Source organism: Musca autumnalis, unplaced genomic scaffold, assembly GCF_047663935.1.
Source record: "Musca autumnalis isolate F117 unplaced genomic scaffold, ASM4766393v1 scaffold_5, whole genome shotgun sequence".
NCBI lineage: Eukaryota > Metazoa > Arthropoda > Insecta > Diptera > Muscidae > Musca > Musca autumnalis.
This window is the reverse complement of record NW_027412088.1, coordinates 20,434,999-20,458,318: the sequence shown is the minus strand read 5'-3', so window position 1 is coordinate 20,458,318 and position 23,320 is coordinate 20,434,999. Positions and strand designations below refer to the sequence as shown.

Below are 23,320 nucleotides of genomic sequence, written 5' to 3'. Positions count from 1 at the left end.
GATGCACTCATAAGTTTAACAAATACACCGATTATAAAATAATAGGCCCCGAAATTCGTCTACAAATATATAGCATTTTGGACCACGGGACATTCCTGAATATTTTCTGAAAATTAGGTTCAGTAGTTTTGGAAAAATAATTTTTGAAAAGAGTGGGCGTGGTCATTAGTTTTCAAGATATAACATATTAAAAAAGTGGGCCTGGTCCGGTCCTAGGTTGCACACAACTTCATTGCCTACCAAAATGTATGCTGAAACCGATATAACCATAAGTTTGGCTTATACATATAGCGTTTAACAGAAAAGCATGGGGAAGGTACCCCACATAACAACGGCAAACATTGAGCTTTTGCTGCAAGTTTTATGGAAATCCCTTCAGTAGTATTGGAGTTATGACGTACTAAAAAAACAGGCTTGGTCGGGCCTATAGGCCCCAAAGAAGTACCTAGATTGTAGATTAATCCGTATATTTTTATTCCGATACATACATAATTTTTGCAAATATAACGTTTTTTTTTAAATAAATATCGCATAGGGGAGTTACCCCGCCCCCTCTGGAATTCAATAAAATATGTAACCTGTTTTCGGGGGCGTGGTAAACTTTTCTTTCTAAAAAACTTAAGTTGGGTTATGACAGCATTTGATTTTTATTCATAAAGGTAAGGCGTTTTTTTAAATATGCCCTCTTCAAAATTCAAGAAAATATGCCTGTACATTCCCTGACATTTTCACGAATATCGGTTCAGTAGTTTTGTAGATTTAACATATTCTAAAAAGTGGGTATGGTCAAGTTTGTGGTTCCTAAAAAAATAGGTAATCTCGGAGACACAACCACAATTGTCTCGCAAATTAACTTCCAAATAGATACATTTGTAATTATTGTAAATATTACATTTTTAAAAAAGTAGGGTATAGGGGAAGTTCCCCGCCCTCTCCGAAATTCAACTGAATTTGTAGCCTATTTTAAGCGGGGACCATCTCTGTACATTCCCTGGCAATTTCAGGAAAATCGGTTCAGTAGTTTTTGTAGAAACGATAAAAATAGAAAATTGAAAAAATTGGGCGTAAAAGTGGGCATGGTCAAATTTTCTTTGCATAAAAACCCAAGTCGAAAATCGGTCCAGCCGTTCTCAACTGATGCCATTACCAACGAACGATATTTGATTTTTATTTATAAAGATTTAAAAGTTTAGACAAATCGCGATTTTCTTGAAAATCTCCTGTAGATATAACCTAATTAGAAGGTGAGCGTGGTCGGATCTTAAGTCACAAAATAAGTACGTAAGGTTGGAGACACAATCGCCATTGACTCGCAAATAAATTCCCAAACCGATACATTCGTATTTGTTGCAAATATTGCATTTTTACAAAAATAGGGCATAGGGGAGGTACCCGCCCGATCCCAAAGTCAAAAAATATGTAGCCTATTTTTATCGGGGACCAACCCTGTACATTCGCTGAAAGTTTCAGGAAAATCGATTTAGTAGTTTCGTAGATATAACATATTTAAAAAAGTGGGCGTTGTCCAATCTTAAAGCCCCAAATAAGCACGTAAGGTCGGAGACACAATCGCCATTGACTCGGAAATAATTTTCAAGGCGATACATTTGTAATTGTTGCAAATATTGCATTTTTACAAAAATAGGGCATAGGGGAGGTACCCCGCCCGATCCGAAATTCAACCAAATATGTAGCCTATTTCAACCGGGTACCATCACTCTACGTCCCCTGCAAATTTCAGGAAAATCTATTGAGTAGTTCCGTAGATATAACATATTTATAAAAGTGGGCGGAAAAGTGGGCGTGGCCAATTTTTCTTTGCATAAAAACCTAAACTGGACTATGACTAACATTTCCACAAAAAATTATCCAAATCGCTCTAGCCGTTTTCAACTGATTCAATTACCAACAAACGACAATTGAGTTTTATATATAAAGATTTGGGAGGGTGCTATACCTAACAAAAAAAATTTGACGTTGTGCAATGTGGAGTCAGGATTTAACTCCATTTTTCGGTGCAATCCATAAGCCCTCGGCACATACGGTGCGTTGAGCGTCGCGCTACAACAACCACATGAAAAATGTGTAAGTGGTGCCAAGTTTTTTTGAAAAAACAACAACATGGCTGACACATTAAAAGCTCTGTTCCAGAACTAAAAAGTTTTTACAATTTTTACCACTTTTACACATTTTGCGTTCCCGTACACAAAATTTATATGAAAATCGTTTACGACTTTTACAACTTTTACGACTTTTACCACTTTATAAAGTACGGGAACAGGCCAAAAGTTAAACATAATTAAACTTTTTTGGGACAACGTGTGTCCCAACGTGTTACTAAACGGACCGTATGTGCCGAGGGCTATACGGTGCCGTGAAAAATGCAATCAATCGGTTTGTTGAATTTTATAAGCACTTGCTTAATCCCGGTCCACACTAGAGTAATTTCATTCAATTTTTTTATGAAATTATGCGTCCCTAGATCGAGTTCCATAGTCCCGGTCCACAATAGTGATTTCATTGCACAAATTTCATGAAATTATGCGTTCTTAGTCCAGTAGTGCGATTCTCAAACTCATTTTTTGAGTTACCGACAAAAATCGGTAAAATTAAAACGCAAAATTATGAATGAAAAGTTCAAATAAAAGTTGACAGCACTCTTGCTATCGGTAGAACTTTACGGCTGCTTTTTATTCGTCGCTAACTTACCGAAAATTATCGGTAATTACCGAAATTATAAGCATTTTCATTTTACCGACAATTGTCGGTAACTCAAAAAATAAGTTAGAGAATCGCACTACAGGTCCAATCTAGAGCGATTTCAGTGAAATAAGCTTCGATCCAGAACTAAAAATTTTTTACACATTTTGCGCATTTCCCCCAAAATGCGTTCCCGTACACCAAAAAAGTTGCAAAATGTTCACTTCTCTTTGAACAAAAATGGCGCTGAATAGCTTTCTCTTTAGAAACTTTTTACACGACAAATTTGGCCGAGCAAAAATGTGCAACATGTTTGCCGGCTTCGGATTGGCTGACACGTCGACTTTTTATGACGTTTCTGCCATTTTTCCGTTTTGACACTTTTACCATTAAAAAAGTACTGGTACGAAGCTATAATTTCATGAAATTAGTCGTTCATTAAAATCACTCTAGTGTGGATTGGGACTTACAATATGTTTACATTTACGAAATCCACTCGATTTTAACTGTCAATTCCTTTGCGTATACGTCAAATGAAAACTCATCTGAAATCGATTTCATTTGACGTTTGAGCTATGGTATTGACAGTTGAAATCGAGTGGATTTCGTAAATGTAAACATAGTGTTAGATCGAGTTCCACACTAAAGTAATTTTATGATATTAGTCGTGTTCCTTTACGTGCCTGAGGTTACCAGTTTTTACCACTTTTTACCCGTAAAGTGTTCCCTTACTTTAAAAAGCATATAATTTAAATGAAAGCAGTTCACCTCTTTTACCATTTTTAGCCACTGTTACCATTTATAAAAGTAAAGGAACGGACAAATTGCTGTAGTGGGGAACTCAATCAAAAGGCCGCTGCACATACGGCGCGTTGAGCGTTGCGTTACAACAACCACATGAAAACTTCAAGAACAAACTTGGCATCACTTACAAATTTTTTATGTGGTTGTTGTTTTCAACGCGCAACGCGTCACACAACGGACCGTATGTATTTGGCCCATAAGAACGGCTCATTTCATGAAATTATTTCTTTGAAATCACTCTAGTGTGGATCGGGACTTATACTATGTTTATATTTACGGTATACGTCAAATGAAAACTCATCTAAATTCGATTGGATTTCATTTGACGTTTGAGCAATGGAATTGACACTTGAAATCGAGTGGATTTCGTAAATGTAAACATAGTATTATAGTAAGTTTACATTTACGAAATCCACTTGATTTCAAATGTCAATTCCATTGCTTAAATGTCAAATGAAATCCAATGGATGTCAGATGAGATTTCATTTGACGTATACACAAAGGAATTGACAGTTGAAATGGAGTGGATTTCGTAAATGTAAACCAAGCATTATAGTACGTTTATATATAACCGGATTTAACAAACCCACTGGATTTCAAATGTCAATTCCTCTGCTTATACGTCAAATGAATCCTTATTAAGAAGGTTAACCGTGCAGAAAGCTATAATATAAACATGGCTATGAGCATTCTTTTTCCTCCATTTAATTACTCATTTTTATTTGCATTCCACAGTGCAGTAGAATATGTATATGTATGTACGTAGTATATATGGCATTATAAATGTCTTTCCTTTCGTGCGAAGCACGTAGTATTATAACCGTTTAAGATAAAAGTATGGATATTTCCCTGGAACGTGTTTGTATTTTGCAAAAATAATTTTTCTGATGCGTAGCATAGCGCTTTTATAAGATTAATCGGTTAGGTCGAAATTTGTATATACCCTATTGTCTGAGCACCAAGTACGTAATAAGAACGTATTATGCCAAAGTCTATTTACAAGAACATGGTCCAATAAATAAAATCACCCATCATGATTGTAACTGTCAATATATGTATACTATTGTAGTTAATTACAACATTTAGTAATGTTGAGTTGTAAAAATTGCTGTAGTTCCTTGTTTATTTCAATATGTATAAGGTTAAGCATGGCACAATAATACAGGTACTACACCAAAAACAGCTGATTATCATTCTAGTTGTCAAAATGTTTTATTTTAAATATATGAGGAAACCTTGGATACTCGCTTTCATAAATTCCCCCCCTTTCCCATTATACCATACATGTTTTGAAGATTATTGCCACATTTTTAGCCGATCAACATTTTCTAAATGTTCTTCATTGAGAAGGGTTTAAAAAGTTCGTCTCGATATTAGCTTAACAACGTTTATTTACATACATACATACATTTATTTCAGCAAATTATTAGTGTGAAAAAAAAATAAATTTATCGACGCCAACGAAAAAAACTTGGAGTCTGATTACATTCTCACAGAATGTATACATAGACGTTCCCTTTAGATTGCTTATTCTAATGATATTCAGTCTTTAAACGACCAGCGACCGCGTAAGTTATCGTGTGCGGATGTTTTCGAATATGCCCAGCAAACCAATCGTACCGACTTCGTAACGAAATCGGAACAAAATGTCGGACGTATCGTCCGAAATCGTAACGATATCTTAACGAAAGTTGTATGAAGTGGTTGACATAATTTCGGAACAAAATGTCGCAGCGACATCGGATCGATTTCGGTCCGATTTCGTAACGAAATCTAAAGAAAATCCTTAAGAAATTCGGAAAGGAAATTTCTATCCGACATTCGTTCAGAAATCTGAACGAAATCGGTACAAAATCTGAACTATTTCCTCTCCGAAAAATCGTTTAGAAATCGGAACGAAATCTGAACGACTTTGCTTCCGAAATTGTTCAGACGTGTCGGACATCAGACATTTGGTTTGCTGGGTGCTTTCGGATGCCGACGATCAAATCATGAGCACTTTGAACAATGGGCGACAACAGCTACAGCAACCACAAAGAAATACAATAGCTGCATGTAAAATCCAATTCTCTGGGCAACAAAACCAAGAAGCGGTCGAAGAATTTATCAATGGCGTTGAAACATTCAAAAAGGTGGAAGATATCAACGACGAAGATGCCCTAAAGGGCGTATCATTACTGTTTACGGATACCGCATCCTTATGGTGGCAGGGGGTAGGCAAAAATGTTACAACTTGGTCCGAATGCCTCAAGTTACTCAAAGAAACGTTTGCCCCCAAAAAGCCAGCATATCAAATATATAAAGACATATTTGCAGAAGCACAGGATAATAATACACGAATTAATTTATTTATAATACGTAAACGTGCATTGTTCTCCCAGTTACCCGATGGACGTCACACAGAAGCAGAACAAATCGATATGATCTATAGTTTGATACATTTTAAATATCGCCAATATATGAGAAGGAATGAGATTTCAACATATGAAGATCTTCTGCAAAAGGGGCGAGAAATTGAGCAACTTCATGCTGAGGGAAATATGGGAGGAGTTGGCGGGGAGAAAATTAAACCTAAACGTTGCAGTTTTTGTAATTATCGTGGTCATACAGCAGAGGATTGCCGAAGGCGGCAACAGAGGCGTGGTCCATCTTTTGGAGATCAACAACAGCATCACCAACAAAAGGATATGATGCCAGGTAAAGATAAGCCGTATCGAAATGAAGATAATTAAGGGGACAATTTCAAAACAGTATTTAAAAAAATTAACAAACTAAACTAAATTTATTGAAATAATTCTAAGTACAAATTATACCAAACTATTTCCAAGAGAAGCCAATATTATTTCCAAAATAGATTCAGAATTTTTTTTAACTAATTTAAACAAATCTATCCAAAGGAATCCAACATTTTTAACAAATCATGGATTTTCAAAGATAAGACTATTTTTCAAAAAGCTTTTTCATAAAGAACCAAATTATTCTTCTAAAAACAATCTCAGTCCTTGAAGGAAATCATTTGTAACGTAATTCAAAATGCCTAATAACCGACAATAGTTTAAATTACAAAGAACATCTATTAAATTTTTCGTCATTTAGTTTATGATTTACACGTGGCAAAATATTCCATTATAAGTTCCTAATATTTTAGTTCATTATCATGATTCTAATTTATTTGACAAATGTTTTCATGCACTTTACGTCAAAGAAATATAGTTATTTATCGCGGTAATAAGCTTTTGTATAAACGTGATCTTAAACGCTTATCACGATGGCCTTCAAATCTGTTTTTCATATATTATACAAAACGCACGTTATACCCTGCTGTAAACTTAGCATCTCTAAATATTATAGATACCATTTCAATATTAAATTTACAATGTCAAAAGAGGAACATTTTGTATGAAATTATTTCTTTTAACGTTTCAAAGGATTACACCAGAGACGTTTAAGAATTCCTTAAATGATTTCAATTAATTAAATAATGTCATAACATTTATTGAATGTCATCCATTTTAAAGAACACAAACAGTACTTAGCGGATCTGGCGGAACGCCAAACCAGCCTACAATACAATGCATGACGATTGCATTAATTAATCAATCGATTTTAAATAAATAACAATAAAAAATAATATTTCATTTAAGAACAGGAACAACTTCCTTCAAATGTTTTGTAAAAAATAAACCCAAAAATGAAAGGAATTTTACATAAAGGGCAACTTATCATAAACGTTTGGCCTTCAACTATTTTCAAATTGCAAATGCGGTTTAATTTCTTTCCACTTTTATTTGAAAACTTCAAAGTTCCATTGGCATAGGGCAATTTGTGTTGCATTCGCTTAAAGTAATTTGGATCATAATACATTAGCTAGACAAAGTTTCATAAAAGTTGAAAAACATTTTTTTGGTATTTGTTTTTTTCACTTGTGCCGTCAAAAATGTCGAAACTTGTGACATTTCGTTTGGCTGGCTTGTTATGTTTTCAAACCACTTTACCAACTCCAACCAATGTCTTACATCGTTACATTTCTTTCAGAAAATCTAAATTGTTGGGCACTTGGTGAGATAGCAGGCAACACGTGTTCCCCTTCTACTCCCCAAATTACCCATGGACTTTAATTTTTTGAAAGAAAAGTTTTCCGTGCGAGTCATTGGAGGAGATGTTTTGCAACAAAAATTGACCTTGTGCTAACACACAAAACCATTTGGCTATCAAACCAGATTGAATGACGGTATAAAATAATAATTAGTAATAAATTAAGAGTACGTTTACATTTACGATATGCAGTCGATTTCAACTGTCAATTACATAGCTTATACGTCAAATGAGTTTCATTTGACGTATACTCAAAGGAATTGTCAGTTGAAATCCACTCGATTTTGTAAATATAAACATACCATAATTAGTAGATAAGCATTTTAAAATAATATTTAAACTTACAAAAACCAAACCAAAATATTTATGGTAATTCCCTTTAAATACAATTCCATTGTCATAGAACATTTTTAGGTTAAGTTACGCCTTTTATGTACTATCTTTTACACACACAAAAAAACCAAAATGTGGGCCAGGGGTTAAGTAAACATCAAAATGTTCGGTAACATTTTGAAAGACTTAGACCCCTACATATTGTGACGACCATTTCTTGTAATCACTTAAAAATTAGCGATGCATTTTAATAACCATTTACCTAAATTACATTAATAAATAAAAACATCAAACACATTTATAACTACTTTTTTTATGGAATTTCGTTTGATTAATTGAACTAAAAACGTCAATTCTAAATGAGAATAGCATCAATAGAAATGACATTTAGTTTCAACAATTTTACATCGATATTCTCAGGTGATACAAGAAATGGGAGCTACAATATCTAGAGTCCCCAAGAAGACAAACACAAAAACAAGAAACACGAAAACAACAAAACCAAAACCAACAAACAAACCAAACGCTCAAAAATTATGAACAATCAAAAATTGTAGGATTTATTTTATTATTTGATAATCTTAAAGAAATAATTTGATTAGTACCAAACATAAAAAACAATCTCCTTTTCAATGATTTTCTTTAGATTTGAAGATTTTAAAATACTTCTTGCAATTTTATTAGCTTTAAGTTTATATTATTTACATTTCAAATTTTGTCAAAATTCAAAAATTTTTTTCAATAGTTATAAATTTATTTATGTTTTTATTTCAATATATTTTTCAATTTGTTTATTATTTTTCTGTTATAAATCCATTATTTTTTTTATAAAACACACACATTTGGCATACGTTTTTTCGGCTTAAAAATAAAATTTACTAAAAAATATATATTTGAGTTTTATTTTGTTTCAAGGTTTGTATACGGTCGACAGAAACACGTTTAAACGAGTATCCTGTTTCTATGAAAATGTAAAATGAAAACTGTTTGTTACATAGGGAAACTTGTCAAATGAAAATAAAAAGAGAATGTTTTTATTTCAAATTTGCATAGAACAAAAACTCAGACCCTGAGTCTGAGTTATTAGAGAAAATTTTGTTAATGCCTATCAACAACCAATTTCAACAAAACATGATTTCCATCACATATATTCAAGTCTATTGTGGCGTTAATATTACTATCGGCACCATAGACTAAACCAGTGTTCACCAGCAACAACAAATTCAACCGCTGAGTTTGTGTTGGGCACACACGAGATTATCTATCCCTCTCTAGATAAACATCAGCTTCGTTCCAGAACTCAAAAGTTTTTACACATTTTGCACATTTTTCCCCAAAATGCGTTCCCGTACACCAAAAAAGTTACAAAATGTTCACTTCTCTTTGACAAAAATGGCGCTGAATGGCTCTCTCTCTTTTTTTTGGATTTCTCCTCGTCTGGGTGTTTAGATTGGATGATTACCGAAGTAATCGTATACCACAACTAATACTTTGTTTACATTTACGAAATCCACTCGATTTCATCTATCATTTCCTTTGTGTATACGTCAAATGAAAACTCATCTGAAATCAATTGGATTTCATTTGACGTTTGAGCAATGGAATTGACAGTTGAAATCGAGTGGATTTCGTAAATGTAAACATAGTATAAGCTTCGTTCCCGTACTTTTTAATGGTAAAACTCGTAAAAGAGAGAACTGCAAAAAATTTGTACTCACACACACGTTTTTTGAAATAGTTCGGGAGCGGAAAAATGGAAAATACGTCAAAAAAAACTGGAACAAATGTCAAAGTCGGCGTATCAACCAATCAGACGCCGGCAACCATGTTACTATTTTTTTACTCGCCCAAATTTGTCGTGTAAAAAGTTTTTAAAGAGAGCGTCATTCAGCGCCATTTTTGTTTAAAGAGAAGTGAACATTTTACAACTTTTTTGTGTACGGGAACGCTTTTTCGAGTAAAATGTGTAAAAGTCGTAAAAATTGTAAAAACTTTTTAGTTCTGGAACACAGCTCAAGTTGACGATTATTTGGTTATTTCGTGTATGCTATTATTGTGTGTACTTCAGCTGATTTGTTGTTGATATAAACAAGTATCATATTTTAATTTTGGCATGATGGATGAATTTACATAGCTCCTCAATCCATGTAAATGAACCATTTGGTCTGTTCCTTTACTTTTGAAAATGGTAAAACTGGCAAAAGTAGCAAAAGTTGTAAACTGCTACAATATTAATAGTATGGTACCTGAAGTAAAGGAACGCTTTTCGAGTAAAAAGTGGTAAAACTTGAAGATTCTTGCACGTAAAGGAACAGAGATATTTTAAGCAAGCTGGGTAAGTCTGTGAAATTATTAAACAGGTTGAAGTTACTTCTAATTTCGTTGTATTTGCTGCAGTTAAAGATAAGGTGGTTTTCAGTTTCGATTGTATTGCATGTTTCGCAGGTGCTGTTGTTTGTTATATTGATTCTGTGCAGGTAAGGCTTACCATACGTGTGACCAGATAACAGTCTGTTAATCAACTTTATGTTTCCAGGCGATATCGATGATCCGATGATCTCTCTCTTTAGAAACTTTTTACACGACAAATTTGAGCGAGCAAAAATGTGCAACATGTTTGCCTGCTTCCGATTGGCTGACACGCCGACTTTGACATTTGTTCCAGTTTTTTTGACGTTTCTGCCCTTTTTCCGTTCCTCTTTTGCACATTTTACCATTAAAAAAGTTCTGGAACGGAGCTATTATGTGTTTTAATTCATTGCTAAAACAAAGAAGATGATCGGTGGTGAGAGTAACGTTCAAACTCACCACAATTGAGATTGTGTGTGTTCACACAGACACGGCTCGCGAACCCAGTGGTGATTAACACTGAACTAAACATAAATCATCAATGATATACAGTGACACAGAAAAGTATACATACACCCTACAAAAATGCAATTTTGGCTAAATCGTTGGGTTTTTACAGCAACAACTGCACTCTGTGGATCCTTGGTGATAAAATAACCATAATTACACAAATTTATTTTAATCTATTGCGTATATTTAATACAATTGAAGAAATTCAATTTTCACAACACAGAAAAGTATACATACACCCCAAGGAAATACGAGTATTATCGTAAAATTTATGGAATTAGTAGCAAAATTTATACATTTTTTAGTTTTGGCGAATGTCTCTGGGTGTCTGAGATATATTTTAGAGAAAAGAAAATAATTATTGGGGGTCAAATGCCGTTATTTAGGGTCAAATTTCTTATATACCTCGTTAGAGCTGATCCTTGCTTATTTTCTTGCGTTTTTAGGTATTGTACTTTATAAAAAGCACATCATCACCACCACGAGCAGCACGACCACCATCATTATCATCACCACCACCAGCAGCACGACCACCATCTGCCAAAACAAGTTTTGCACACACTTTGTGGCAGCAAAACGAATTTCGCACTTATCTTTAGTATTTTTAGCTGCCAAAAAGTGACAGATATCCGATTCACCCACCAAAGAAAATGCCAAAGAATTGACTCTTAAATGTGATAATCAGCTTTACCTTTCCTAAGATCCGAGGACTATTTTGAAAAGGAATGTTGAAATTCACTGAAACGCATAATCAAAAAAGTCTTTATTTTGCATCCATTCATAAAAAATAATTAATTTACAGTTATTAACATTTGCTTCCACATACATATTTCATTCAATTTCTGCTTTTCCTTGTGTTTTTGCATCAACCTGCAGAAGTAAACTAAAGGAAACATAATTCTCACCATATGTGGTCAAAATCTTGTTATTGTCCTAATGAGGAATTTACGAGTAACGAAACCAGTTTTCTTCTGTTTCGTAAAAAAATCTATGTTTGTGTTTGGCAGTTGTCGTATGGCGCGATATAGTTTTTGGCTGGTAAATACAAAATTCTCAATGAAATTGGGTTATTCTTTCCAAATATTATTGGTAGTTAAATACAATTCGCAGTTATAGGATTGGCAGTTAAAAGTGAAATTTACATTAAAAATTTGACAAAAGTGCAAATATTTTAGTTTTTTGGCAGAAAAATCAAATTCGCACTAAAACGATTGACAGCAAAATAAAAACTATGCAAAATTAGCTTTGTTCCTTTACTTTTTTAGTGGTAAGAGTGGTAAAAGAGAAGAGTGTCAAAATTGCTCTCTCATGAACATTTTTACCAGAAATGTAAAGGAACGGAAAAATGGTAGATCTGGCAGCAATGTCAAAAAGAAACATAAAAAATTAATTTTCGTCTTTTGTTTCACAATTTTTAATTTAGTTTTGTCAGCGTTCGACTGTTTCTTCTGTTTTCTTCCATTTTCTCCTTCATTGTGAAATAATCGTCAAACAAAAGTCGAAAAATCAGTTCTGGCATTTTTTACCTGCAGACATTTTACTAGTAGCCTGTGGTAGAAGAGAAAGCCATTTTCGTTCTCTCTCCCCTTCTACTCTCTTAAAACTTGCTTCCAGTTTTGCCACTTTTCGAAGTTAAGGAACGCTTTGCAGATTAAAAATGGTAACCTCAGGTAAGTAAAGGAACACAGCTATTATGAATGAAAAGTATCAAAAAAGCTGACAAAATTGTTGCTATCGGTAGTACTTAACGACAACTTTATTTCGGTTGTGAAGCTACCGAAAAATTTCGTTAACAGTGGTGGATATAAAATTCTTTAGTTCGACTCAAATTGTAGGGTAATCAGTTTTAGGGCCATATAGCAAATTTCTCATTTTGTTTAATTTGCTGGATGGGCTTATTGGCCTGTTTATCGATACAGAGTCGGCGGAAAAGGGAACTGATGAAGTTGTTTGGTGACAACTGAAACTATAGTATTCCCTACCCTCCGCCCGCAACTAATCAATTTCATATCCACTGTAAAACATTTTGTTGTTATTCAAATACTTGAATACAACAAAATATGGACTAAAGCTGAAATAAACACAGAATTCCACTACTGGGATGGATTTTAGGTCAATTAATTAGAGAAATAATACCATATCACAGAATAACATTCTCCCTTTTGTCTTTAAGGCTAGTAGTGTAAAGGCCGTAAAAAAATGAAAAAAAAAAACAAGTGAAAAAGTTCAGAAGTCTCCCCGACGGGGAATTGAACCCCGGTCTCCCGCGTGACAGGCGGGGATACTAACCACTATACTATCGAGGACTGCGAAAGCCAGGCAGAAAAATTACCAACAGTAATTCGAAACAACTGTCTCATAATTATAAACCATTTCCGAAAGCTAAGCGGAAAATTAGCAACAACAACCACCTCATACACAAACCAAAAGAGAGAAAAAAAAACAACCACTTCCTAACAAAACAGAATGTGACGCCACAAGTTTTATTGAATATCCATCAACAAACATAAAAACCGGCATATCATTTCTAATTGAGAAACAAAAATTATAAACTCATTAAGATTTCAATTCATCAAAATAGGCACCAGTCATAAGATCCGCCTCTTGTATACCAAATTCTTTCATTAATTTATCTGCCACAGCTTGGCCCTGTTCAATAGTTTGTTCCGGCAAAAGACACACTTCAAATTCCATAAAATTACCCAAATCTTGAACTTTATCCAAATGAATACGCGTACGTTCATACATAAAGAGATATCGTGTTTTGGCCACTATACCCTTGGCGCCATTACTCAATGTGAGAATTTTCTCCAGTATTTCCGGGTCATCTACTTCGATTTTATTGAATTTGGATAGTTTTGGGCCAGCTACATCAGGACGATCATAGTAGACCAATTGTGACTTGGCTGGTGGTTGTAGATAGCGTAGCTTCAGCCGACCACTTTGTGAATTAAAGAATACATCACGTTGGACAATTGTTTCTCCCTCAGATTCAGATTTGGTAAGATTTTTGGCAATTTCAACACGTCTTGCAAACTCTTCATCAGAACCAACGCGTGCTTTTATTTCAATATTGCGTTCATCAGCTGGACCGGCAGCGTTCGCTTGTTGTTTTGATTCCATCTTTGCTATTGGAGCTTTTAAAAGAGACTGTTGAACACACAAACGGCGATGAATGAATGTAATGCAAGAACGCCAAAAAAATACCGGCATATCAGCGATGCGGGAATTTGGAAAATGGTTCTTTTTTATTTGCGATTTTACTTTTTGGTTGAATAAATCATCACTATGGTTCAACCTAATTTACACTGGCACCTAAAGTTCGAGTTTTGGAAAAACATGAGATTTATTTGAGCTTTTCTAATCCGGTTTGGTGTAATAGTACGGTTACACTAGAGTTTTTTGTCGGATTAACCCACTTCGAGAGGATTTATTTGACGTTTGCGCTATGGAATTGACATTTGAAATTCAAACCCACTAGGTTAATCCGGTTAAGTGTAACCGGGGTGTAAATCCGTTCTTAAAGCCGAAAACATATCCAACGTTTGGGTAAAGTTTTGTGTCGTTTTGGCCGTTTTTACACTGTTCGGCATGATGCCGAAAAATTCAAATTCATTTGAAATATATGCCGGCAAATGTATTAACGCTGAACTTTGGTGTCGGCGTCGCCCTGTTGTTGTTGTTTTTTCTCAACGATACAAAACTTTACTCAAACGTTGGATGTGTTTTCAGCTTAATGAGTGAAAAAGAATGAACGTTGTGGCAGAATAAAGCTGAAAACAGATACAACGTTTAATTAAAGTTTTGCGTTGGGCGTCGAAAAAAAAACAACAACAACAGGGCGACGACGATACCAAAGTCCAGCGTTTATCTGTTTGTCGTCATATATTTCAAATGAATTTGAATTTTTCGGCATCATGCCCAACAGTGTAAAAACGGCCAAAACGACACAAAACTTTACCCAAATGTTGTATCTGTTTACAGCTTAAATGCGTTACGTTTTCTATTCCCAAGTCTCGGTCCACACTAGAGGGATTTCAGTGAAATAATTTCATGAAATTAGGCGTTCTTCGTCCGGGTCCACACTAGAGTGATTTCATTGAAAAATTGCATGAAATTATACGTCTCTAGATCGACTTCCATAGTAGAGTAAAATCATAAAATTGCTGTAGTGGGGAATTCGATTTAGGAACGCCTAAGTTCATGAAATTTTTTAATGAAATTCACGCTAGTGTGGACCGGAACTTAGTTCGAGTTCTCCACCACAGCAATTTAATAAAATTACTTTAGTACGGAACTCGATCTAAGGACCAGGGCAGAGGAAAGCATCATATTTATTGGAAAAACGAATAGAAAGATACGAAAGAATAACTACAGTAGAACCTCGATAATTCGTAATCCAAAGGACCGGCAATTTTATACGAATTATCGAGGATTTCGGATTAGCGAGGTTAAAATGCGAAGGAATTAGCTTCAAGGGATCGACAGCTTATACGAATTATGGAGATTTTCGATATATCGAGGTACGAATTATCGCGATTCTACTGTACTTAATTCGTGTATGATTTTCAAATTTTGTAGTTTTGTAGTTGTAAGTTTAGTAAGTTTACATTTACGAAATCCACTCGATTTCAACTGTCAATTCCATTGATTAAACGTCAAACGAAATCCAATGGATTTCAGATGAGTTTTCATTTGACGTATACGCAAAGAAATTGACAGTTGAAATCGAGTGGATTTCGTAAATGTAAACCAAGCATTACCATGAAAAGCAAAGTTTAGGTGTTTTTTGTTCGCATTCATTTTCTTTCGACATAGTGAAACAGGTCCTAAAAGATGTTACTAAGTCGAAGGTCACACTAGAGTGGTTTCATTGAAACTTTTACGTATTTATAGATCGAGTTTCCCACTACAACAACTTTATGATATCACCCTACTGTGAAACTCGACCTAGGAACCCTTGTTTTCATGAAATTGTTTCAATGAAACACTCTAGTGCGACCTTCGACTAATGTTTTCAATGCCATTGAATTTCTAGGAAAGTTTTTAAAACGTAATTTACACTGACACCTGATTTGAGCATATACGTCAATAATTTGACAGAAGCTGTGTTCCTTTACTTACCTGAGGTTACCATTTTTAACCTTCAAAGCGTTCCTTAACCCCGAAAAGTGGCAAAACTGGAAGCAATTTTTAAGAGAGTGAGAGAGGAGGGAGAGCAAATATGGCTTTCTCTTCTACCACAGGCTACCAGACAAATTTCTGCAGGTGAAAAATGGCAGAACTGATTTTTCGACTTTTGTTTGACGATTATTTCACCATGATGAAGAAAATGGACGAAAAACAGAAGAAAAAGTGGAACGCTGACAAAACTAAATTAAAAACTGTGAAATAAAAGACGAAAATGGATTTTTTTATGTTTCTTGTTGACATTGCTGCCAGATCTACCATTTTTCCGTTCCTTTACTTTTCTGGTAAAAATGTTCTTGAGAGAGCAATTTTGACACTTTTCTTTTTTACCACTCTTACCATTAAAAAAGTAAAGGAACAAAGCTTATGTCTTTGATCCAACGCCAGCGACTCACAGAAATTTAATAAAAAGAAAATGTCTCTTATTACATTAAAAGCTTTGTTCCAGATCTACGACTACGACTTTTACACATTTTACCCGAAAACTCGGTCCCGTACACAAAAAAGATGTAAAATGTTCACTTATCTTTAAACAAAAATGGCGCTGAATGACGCTCTCTTTAAAAACTTTTTACTCGACAAATTTGAGCGTGTAAAAAATAGTAACATGGATGCCGGCGTCCGATTGGCTGGTACGCTGACTTTGACATTTGTTCCAGCTTTTTTGGCGTTTTTTCATTTTTGCGTTCTCGAACTTTTTGAAAAAAGAACTTGTGTGTGGCAACATCTTTTCTCTCTTTTACGAGTTTTTATTTAAAGTACGGGAACAAAGCTAAAGTCTTTTCACTGAAAAAGCTATTCCAACAGTACCAAACACCAAGGGGAACGCAATGACACATGAGAGTTTTAGCCAGGGATGCCAACTGTTCCGAGGTAAAAATCGCTGCAGCCACATACGCACCATAGGTCTGTAGCGATTTTTACTTTAAAACAGCTGACATTCCTGTTTAAACAGCGGTTTTTTGTACGTCAAAAATCACCACATGTAGCGGAAAACCCACCAACTTGGCACCCCTGGACACAACCAAGTCCTGGTTTCCTGTTAGCAGGTCACGTAAAGAGCAAAACTCAATTTTGACTCAAAATTCTTCAAGCTGTCAAAATGTTTGTTTACGTCTTCATGCAATTCATTTAAAATAACAAAAAAATTAACAGATTGAAACCAATCAGCTGGCCGTTTTAAGCCAACTTATTATTTTATCATGGACACCACTCTCAACTAGTTCGGATTTTTCGTTCACTTCATATGCTATTCATTGGAATTGATAACACAACATTAAATACACCATTTGACAACCTCAGATTAACATCCTCGATAGTATAGTGGTCAGTATCCCCGCCTGTCACGCGGGAGACCGGGGTTCAATTCCCCGTCGGGGAGAAAATTTGCTTTTTATTTCTTGTATTGATTTTTTTTTTAATATCAAAAGATAATTTTTGTGGAGAGTATTGTACATATTTGTAAACGAAATTTGTTGGTGCAGATGTTTCCTCCCATAGAGAACGCGAAATGTCAATTTATACCTAATTCATTTGAAAACGAGTCTAAAACCTTCCAAATACGTAAAGATAAGTACCACGGAAATTATTCGAAATAAACCCTAAAATTTATCTTCGATCAGGGCCCTATTCCACGAAACAACTTATCGCTTTTCACTTTGCACTTATCAAAAATTAGAAGAAGAAAACGTTGGTGAAACAGAAGAGAGCAAATAATTGTTAATAACTTAGACACTCAACTAACATATCACTTACCAAAAATCACGGTTCTGTGGAACACAAAATTGTGAACATTTTCAAAAATATTGCTAAGTGCATATTGAAAAGTTGATAAGTTGTTTCGTGGAATAGAGCCCTGGTCTCAACCTGCACTTAAGCCAATATATTTGAACTGTTGTGGGGGAGGTACATTCATCTTCGAATGTGATGTAATATTGGATAAATTATTACAATGTGCAAAGTTTAAACCAAATGTTAGCGAACAATTTTGAACTTTTGTGGTGAGGTTCCCGAAGGAGTGGTCTGGCATGGTGCATCATAGAACTTAATCTAAGTTTCAGTATCCTTCCTTCTTAAAGTACATTTAGACTATGCTGGATTTGGCAAATCCAGTGGAAATAAGTTGCCATTTTTATAAAATATATGTCAAATAAATCGATATAATGCACTTAAACATCATATAAGTGTATAGTCTAACAGGTGGTTTAGCAATACCACATGAAATGCTTCAGTGTCTAACCGATTATTTTAAACTCAAAAGTACATAATTTCAAATATCCTTTAATTTCTAATACTTATTGTAATTTAATAGATACCCCATTCACCAAATATTGCAGCTTGTATCCTTTTATTTAGTACTGCAAGCACGTAGAAGTTACAATTTTCAGACATACTTAGAGGGAACATTACGTGTATTCGGTCGGTGTTGTTGTTGTTTGTTATAGTGCACATTGTCATCCATTTATCTGTTGGCATGGAGTGGAATGTCGTCTGGCCTCTTAATTGGATAAAATTTGTTGAATACATTCAACTACTTGTTATATGTATGTATGTATGTGTTGCATGTAAGGATGTCTTAAACACGCACACAAACGTACATTGAAGGATATACATTTTCCTTAGACACTTTTATAGAAACTGTCCGCCCAAAGGATATGTGTTTGGGGGGACTCTTAAGGAAATGTAAATAATTTATCGGTTTATCCCTCTTGGCTTTGGAAGAAATTCATTACATCCTGCCGAGTTTAAGACCATATGACTTGCATTAGTTCTTTTTTTTGACGTATGTATGTACATATTTTACTTTAAATATAACAAAAACACGGGATGTGACAATAAGTTTGAATGAAAAAATATATCCGCAATTAATTCATGCTGTGACATTTTGTCGAATTGAATTAAGGGCGGCCGTTTCAAATTGAAAATTGATTTTAGAAAGTAGTAAATTAAAGTCTTTCGCTTCGTGAAAGCTCTAAGTAAAAAATGTGCCCAAAGTTAAAGACAAAAAATGTTTAGAGATGATTTCGAAACAAGGAAATTTTAATTTGTTTATATCAGTAGGTCACGGTGCGCCTTAACTAACTTTAACTGAAAGGTCCTTACACCTGGGAAGTTTTTGCGGATTCTGAAACTACAATGTTCATAGCTGCGAAAAATCATAAACCAAAAAAAAATCGCCTGAGGGATTTTAAAATAAATCGCGGTCAAAGTTCACATTTCACGCAAGACCTATCGTAATAAGACTAAAGAAAGCAGAGAAAATTCTCAACAAGATTGACCTTCATGACTTTTTCGTAGGTTTTACCATTTTTGAGATATATAAGTTCAAATTGGGACAATGTACTGACTGTATCGCCTCCTTATAAAACCATGTCATGGACGGTGCCCTTTACTAACTTTAAATGAAGGCCGCTTACACCTGGGAAGTTTTTTTGCGGATTGTAAAACAGCAAAAAATAGGGTGACGTAGGGGATGGAAGATACCAAGGAACGGTCCTGACCGGCTTTAACATGGCAAAGTCCAGGAGTTATCTTGGTCCCTCTCTCATCTCAAGTGGACACTGACCTCCCCGTGGTGTCACCTGGGGAGCTGCCTTTAACACCCGTTAAAGGTAGTGAGCTAACATGTGCCGAGCGTTCGCCCATAAGAACGTTAAAAACTTGGGTTTGGGCGCCGGGTTAGTAACCCTCCCCTAGAAAAAGCAGCCTACTATGAAAAAACAAAAGAAAGGAAAAACAAATCCCTCTAAAGTTGACGACCCCCGCAAACGTTTTAAGGACCATGATCTGCAAATATGCACCTGGAATGTTCGAACTCTTTATAGAGAAGGTGCAGTTTACGCATTGGCAGATGTACTTGAAAAGTACAAGGCCGACATTATTGCCATACAGGAAATACGATGGAACGGGAAAGGCGTCACAACAACACCTAAAGGTGACGCACTGTGTTATAGCTGCCATGACATAGAGCATGAGTTTGGTTGCGGATTTGTAGTTGGTCGGAGGTGAATGAAAGACTTGCTACAATTCGAATAAAAGTAAAATTCTTCAACATCAGCTTTATTGGCGCTCATGCTCCCACTGAAGACAAGGAAGAACAGACCAAAGATATATTTTATGAGCGCTTAGAAGAAACATATGACCGTTGCCCTACCCATGACATTAAAATCATTCTAGGCGATTTTAATGCCAAAATTGGAAAGGAGAATATCTTTGGCCCAACAGTCGGGAAACTCAGTCTCCACAGTGAAACATCTGACAATGGTATGAGGCTGATAGACTTTGCAGCTGCAAAAAAACATGGTAGTTAGCAGTACCAGATTTAATTATCTCGATATTCAGAAGGGCACGTGGCTGTCTCCACATCAGAAAACAAGAAATCAAATTGATCATGTTGTGATAGATGGAAGACATTCATCGAGCGTGCTGGATGTACGATCGTTCTGAGGCGCAAACATTGATTCGGACCACTACCTTGTTGCAGCAAAGGTACGCACCCGCTTAAACGTAGCAAACAAAGTACGAACAGACACAACACGAAAGTTAGACATCGGTAAGCTGCAATCACAAGAGATAGCCGCAGCATTTTCCACTCAACTAGCCCAATTGCTTAATCAAAGCACTCCTCATCCCGATAACACATCAGCGCAATGGCAAAGCATTGCCCACTCCATGCAAACAGCCGCAAAATCCATACTTGGATACCAGAGACCTCCACCAAGGAATCCATGGTATACTCAGGAGTGTCGTGCTGCCACCGAAGAGAAAAATGCGGCATATAGGGCTACTTTACAATCCGTAGCAACGCGTAGCGCACGAGAGAGATACAGGGAGAAAAGGAGAGAGGAGAAACGTCTTTTCCGCAGGAAAAAGAGAGCGATGGAAAAGCGGGAGTGTGAAAAAATCGAGATGTACAGGAGCCAGAATGAAGTCCGAAAATTCTACCAAAGAGTCAAGCATCAAACTGATGGCTTTGGTACAGGCACATCCTCCTGTAGAGACCAGCAAGGTAATTTGGTAACTGATACAGATAGTGTACTTAGGATATGGAAAGAAAATTTTTCAAAACTGTTGGTATCCAATAGCAGAGAAGACGACGAAGATACCACAGACCCGATCCCAGAAGATGGTATTGAATGTATACCGCCCAGCCAAGATTTGGTAAAGACAGCAATAAACCGGCTGAAGTATAATAAAACAGCAGGAGCCGATGGCTTACCAGCCGAGCATCAGCTAGTTAGCACCATCTGGCAGGAAGAACGCGTACCGACGATTGGAACCTGATCTTCCTGCGTCCCGTCCATAAGAAAGAAGATAAGACTTTATGCGTGCGAACGACTAAAGCCCATGGTCAATGAAATAATTGGACCCTACCAATGCGGCTTTAGACATGGCAGGTCGACCATTGACCAGATATTTACCCTGCGGCAAATCCTGGAGAAGTCCCAAGAGATGCAGATCGACACCTACCACCTTTTTGTCGATTATAAAGCAGCCTTCGACAGCCCGCTACGTTCAAAGGTATTCCAAGCAATGTCTGAATTTGGTATCCCCGCAAAGCTCATTCGGCTTTGTAAAATGACTCTAACTGACACAAGGTCTTCAGTTAAAATAGGCAAGAACCTCTCCGAAGAGTTTTGTACCAAAAGAGGTTTCAGGCAAGGATACAGCCTTTCGTGTGATCTTTTCAACATCCTGCTAGAAAAAGTTATACGAGATGCAAACGTCAAAAAACGTGGCACAATCTACACCAATAGCCACTTACTACTTGCTTATGCTGATGATATAGACATCATGGGACGATCATTAAAAGAAGTAACCGATACCTTTATGAAGGTCGAAAGAGAATCTGCTAAAGTGGGTCTGGCGGTAAACGGCGAGAAGACCAAGCTGATGGTGTCGATGCGCAATGCGTCCATTGAGATCGGACCAACTGTTGAAGTTGGTTCCTATAATTTTGAGGTAGTAAAAGACTTCTTATACCTCGCCACTGCCGTAAACATAACAAACGACATCAGTTGTGAAATAAAAAGAAGATTTTTTTTTTATAAATTTGTGTTTATTCGACCTTTTGAATATATATTTTTAAATAAGCTCAATAAAGAATTTTATTTAAAAATAAAAAGAAGAATTGTATTGGCCAACAGATGCTACTTTGGCTTAAGTAAACAGTTTAAAAACAAAGCCACATCTCGTCAAACAAAAATAACGCTTTACAAAACTCTGATACTACCCGTGCTGATGTATGGTTCCGAAGCCTGGGTACTTGCGCAAGCAGATAAGGCAGTGCTTGGCGTGTTTGAGAATTATTCGAAAGATCTACGGACCAATCTGCGTTGACCGTGAATATAGACGTGGTATGAACCACAAGCTGTATCAACTATACAACGACATCAATATAGTAAAACGTATCGAGATGCAGCGATTGCGTTGGCTAGACCATATCATATGAATGAGCGATGATGAACCCGCTAAAAAGGCGTATAAATTCGAGCCACATGGCGGTGTACGCAGAATTGGCAGGTCAAGGAATAGATGGCGCAAACAAGTGGATGAAGATATGACAAGGCGCGGTATTCCAAAAAGCGAAGCACTAAATAGGGAGAATTGGAGGTCTTTTCTTAGTTCGGTCTATGGAACAAATGTTCTGTAATGGGCCAGCTAAGTAAGTAAGTAAGGCGCACAGTGAGGTACGTTTTTGTATCGTATTATTTTGATTGTAACGTTTAATTTTCCCAAGTATTGTACCTATATATTTTCACAGCTTCGCTTTGCTGAATATTACCGCTTTTAGTTTTTCATAAATGATATTAAAATTCTTCTTATATCACCATATCAATGAGGTGGCATTCATGCTAATTTCTATCAATGCAACTGTCACCAGAATCGATGTAAACCATAAATTGTTTTACTTCGAAAGTCATTTGCAATCAACAACAAATAACAACCACTTTAAAGAATGTCAAAATGCAACAATTAACAATTTAAATCTTAAATGTGTCATTATGAATAAACCGTTTCAGCGAACATTAAGCCCGGGACCCGAAACCGCAAGATTAAGGTGCGTATTTTGGTTGGCGGCGCATTCATATTCATGTTGTTCTGTGTCATTGACACAAGCCAGCCATGTTGTGGGAGATATGCGAACAAGAAAAAAATGTTAGCTTGCAAACATAACATTTGTTGGAAGTTCTTTGTTTAAGATGCAAGTTATGTTTTTTTTTTTCTTGTTTTTAAATTGGGGGATTATGAACTTCACTTCAACAGAAGTCTTTATTAATATTCAATTCAATTTGATGTTGCTGACGTTGAATGCTATGCATAATAACATTTTAGGTGT

The 23,320-nt window shown here is 35.8% G+C and overlaps 2 protein-coding genes and 2 non-coding genes across 4 annotated transcripts; 2 read left to right on the top strand and 2 right to left on the bottom strand.

Moving 5' to 3' along the window:
• Positions 1 to 5,061: 5,061 nt before the first annotated feature.
• On the top strand, positions 5,062 to 8,410 carry LOC141387095 (activity-regulated cytoskeleton associated protein 2-like). The gene is made up of 2 exons (XM_073956231.1): positions 5,062 to 5,072; positions 5,437 to 8,410. The coding sequence occupies exon 2, from the start codon at positions 5,496 to 5,498 to the stop codon at positions 6,234 to 6,236; it is 741 nt and encodes a 246-aa protein (XP_073812332.1). The 5' UTR covers positions 5,062 to 5,072; positions 5,437 to 5,495; the 3' UTR covers positions 6,237 to 8,410.
• Positions 8,411 to 13,025: 4,615 nt separating this feature from the next.
• TRNAD-GUC (transfer RNA aspartic acid (anticodon GUC)) lies at positions 13,026 to 13,097 on the bottom strand. Its single transcript has one exon. It is a non-coding gene; the product is annotated as a tRNA-Asp (tRNA).
• A 148-nt stretch (positions 13,098 to 13,245) lies between these two features.
• LOC141406024 (uncharacterized) lies at positions 13,246 to 13,985 on the bottom strand. The gene has a single exon (XM_073990991.1). It carries the CDS (start codon positions 13,912 to 13,914, stop codon positions 13,348 to 13,350), a length of 567 nt encoding a protein of 188 aa, XP_073847092.1. The 5' UTR covers positions 13,915 to 13,985; the 3' UTR covers positions 13,246 to 13,347.
• A 3,305-nt stretch (positions 13,986 to 17,290) lies between these two features.
• TRNAD-GUC (transfer RNA aspartic acid (anticodon GUC)) lies at positions 17,291 to 17,362 on the top strand. Its single transcript has one exon. It is a non-coding gene; the product is annotated as a tRNA-Asp (tRNA).
• Positions 17,363 to 23,320: the final 5,958 nt, after the last annotated feature.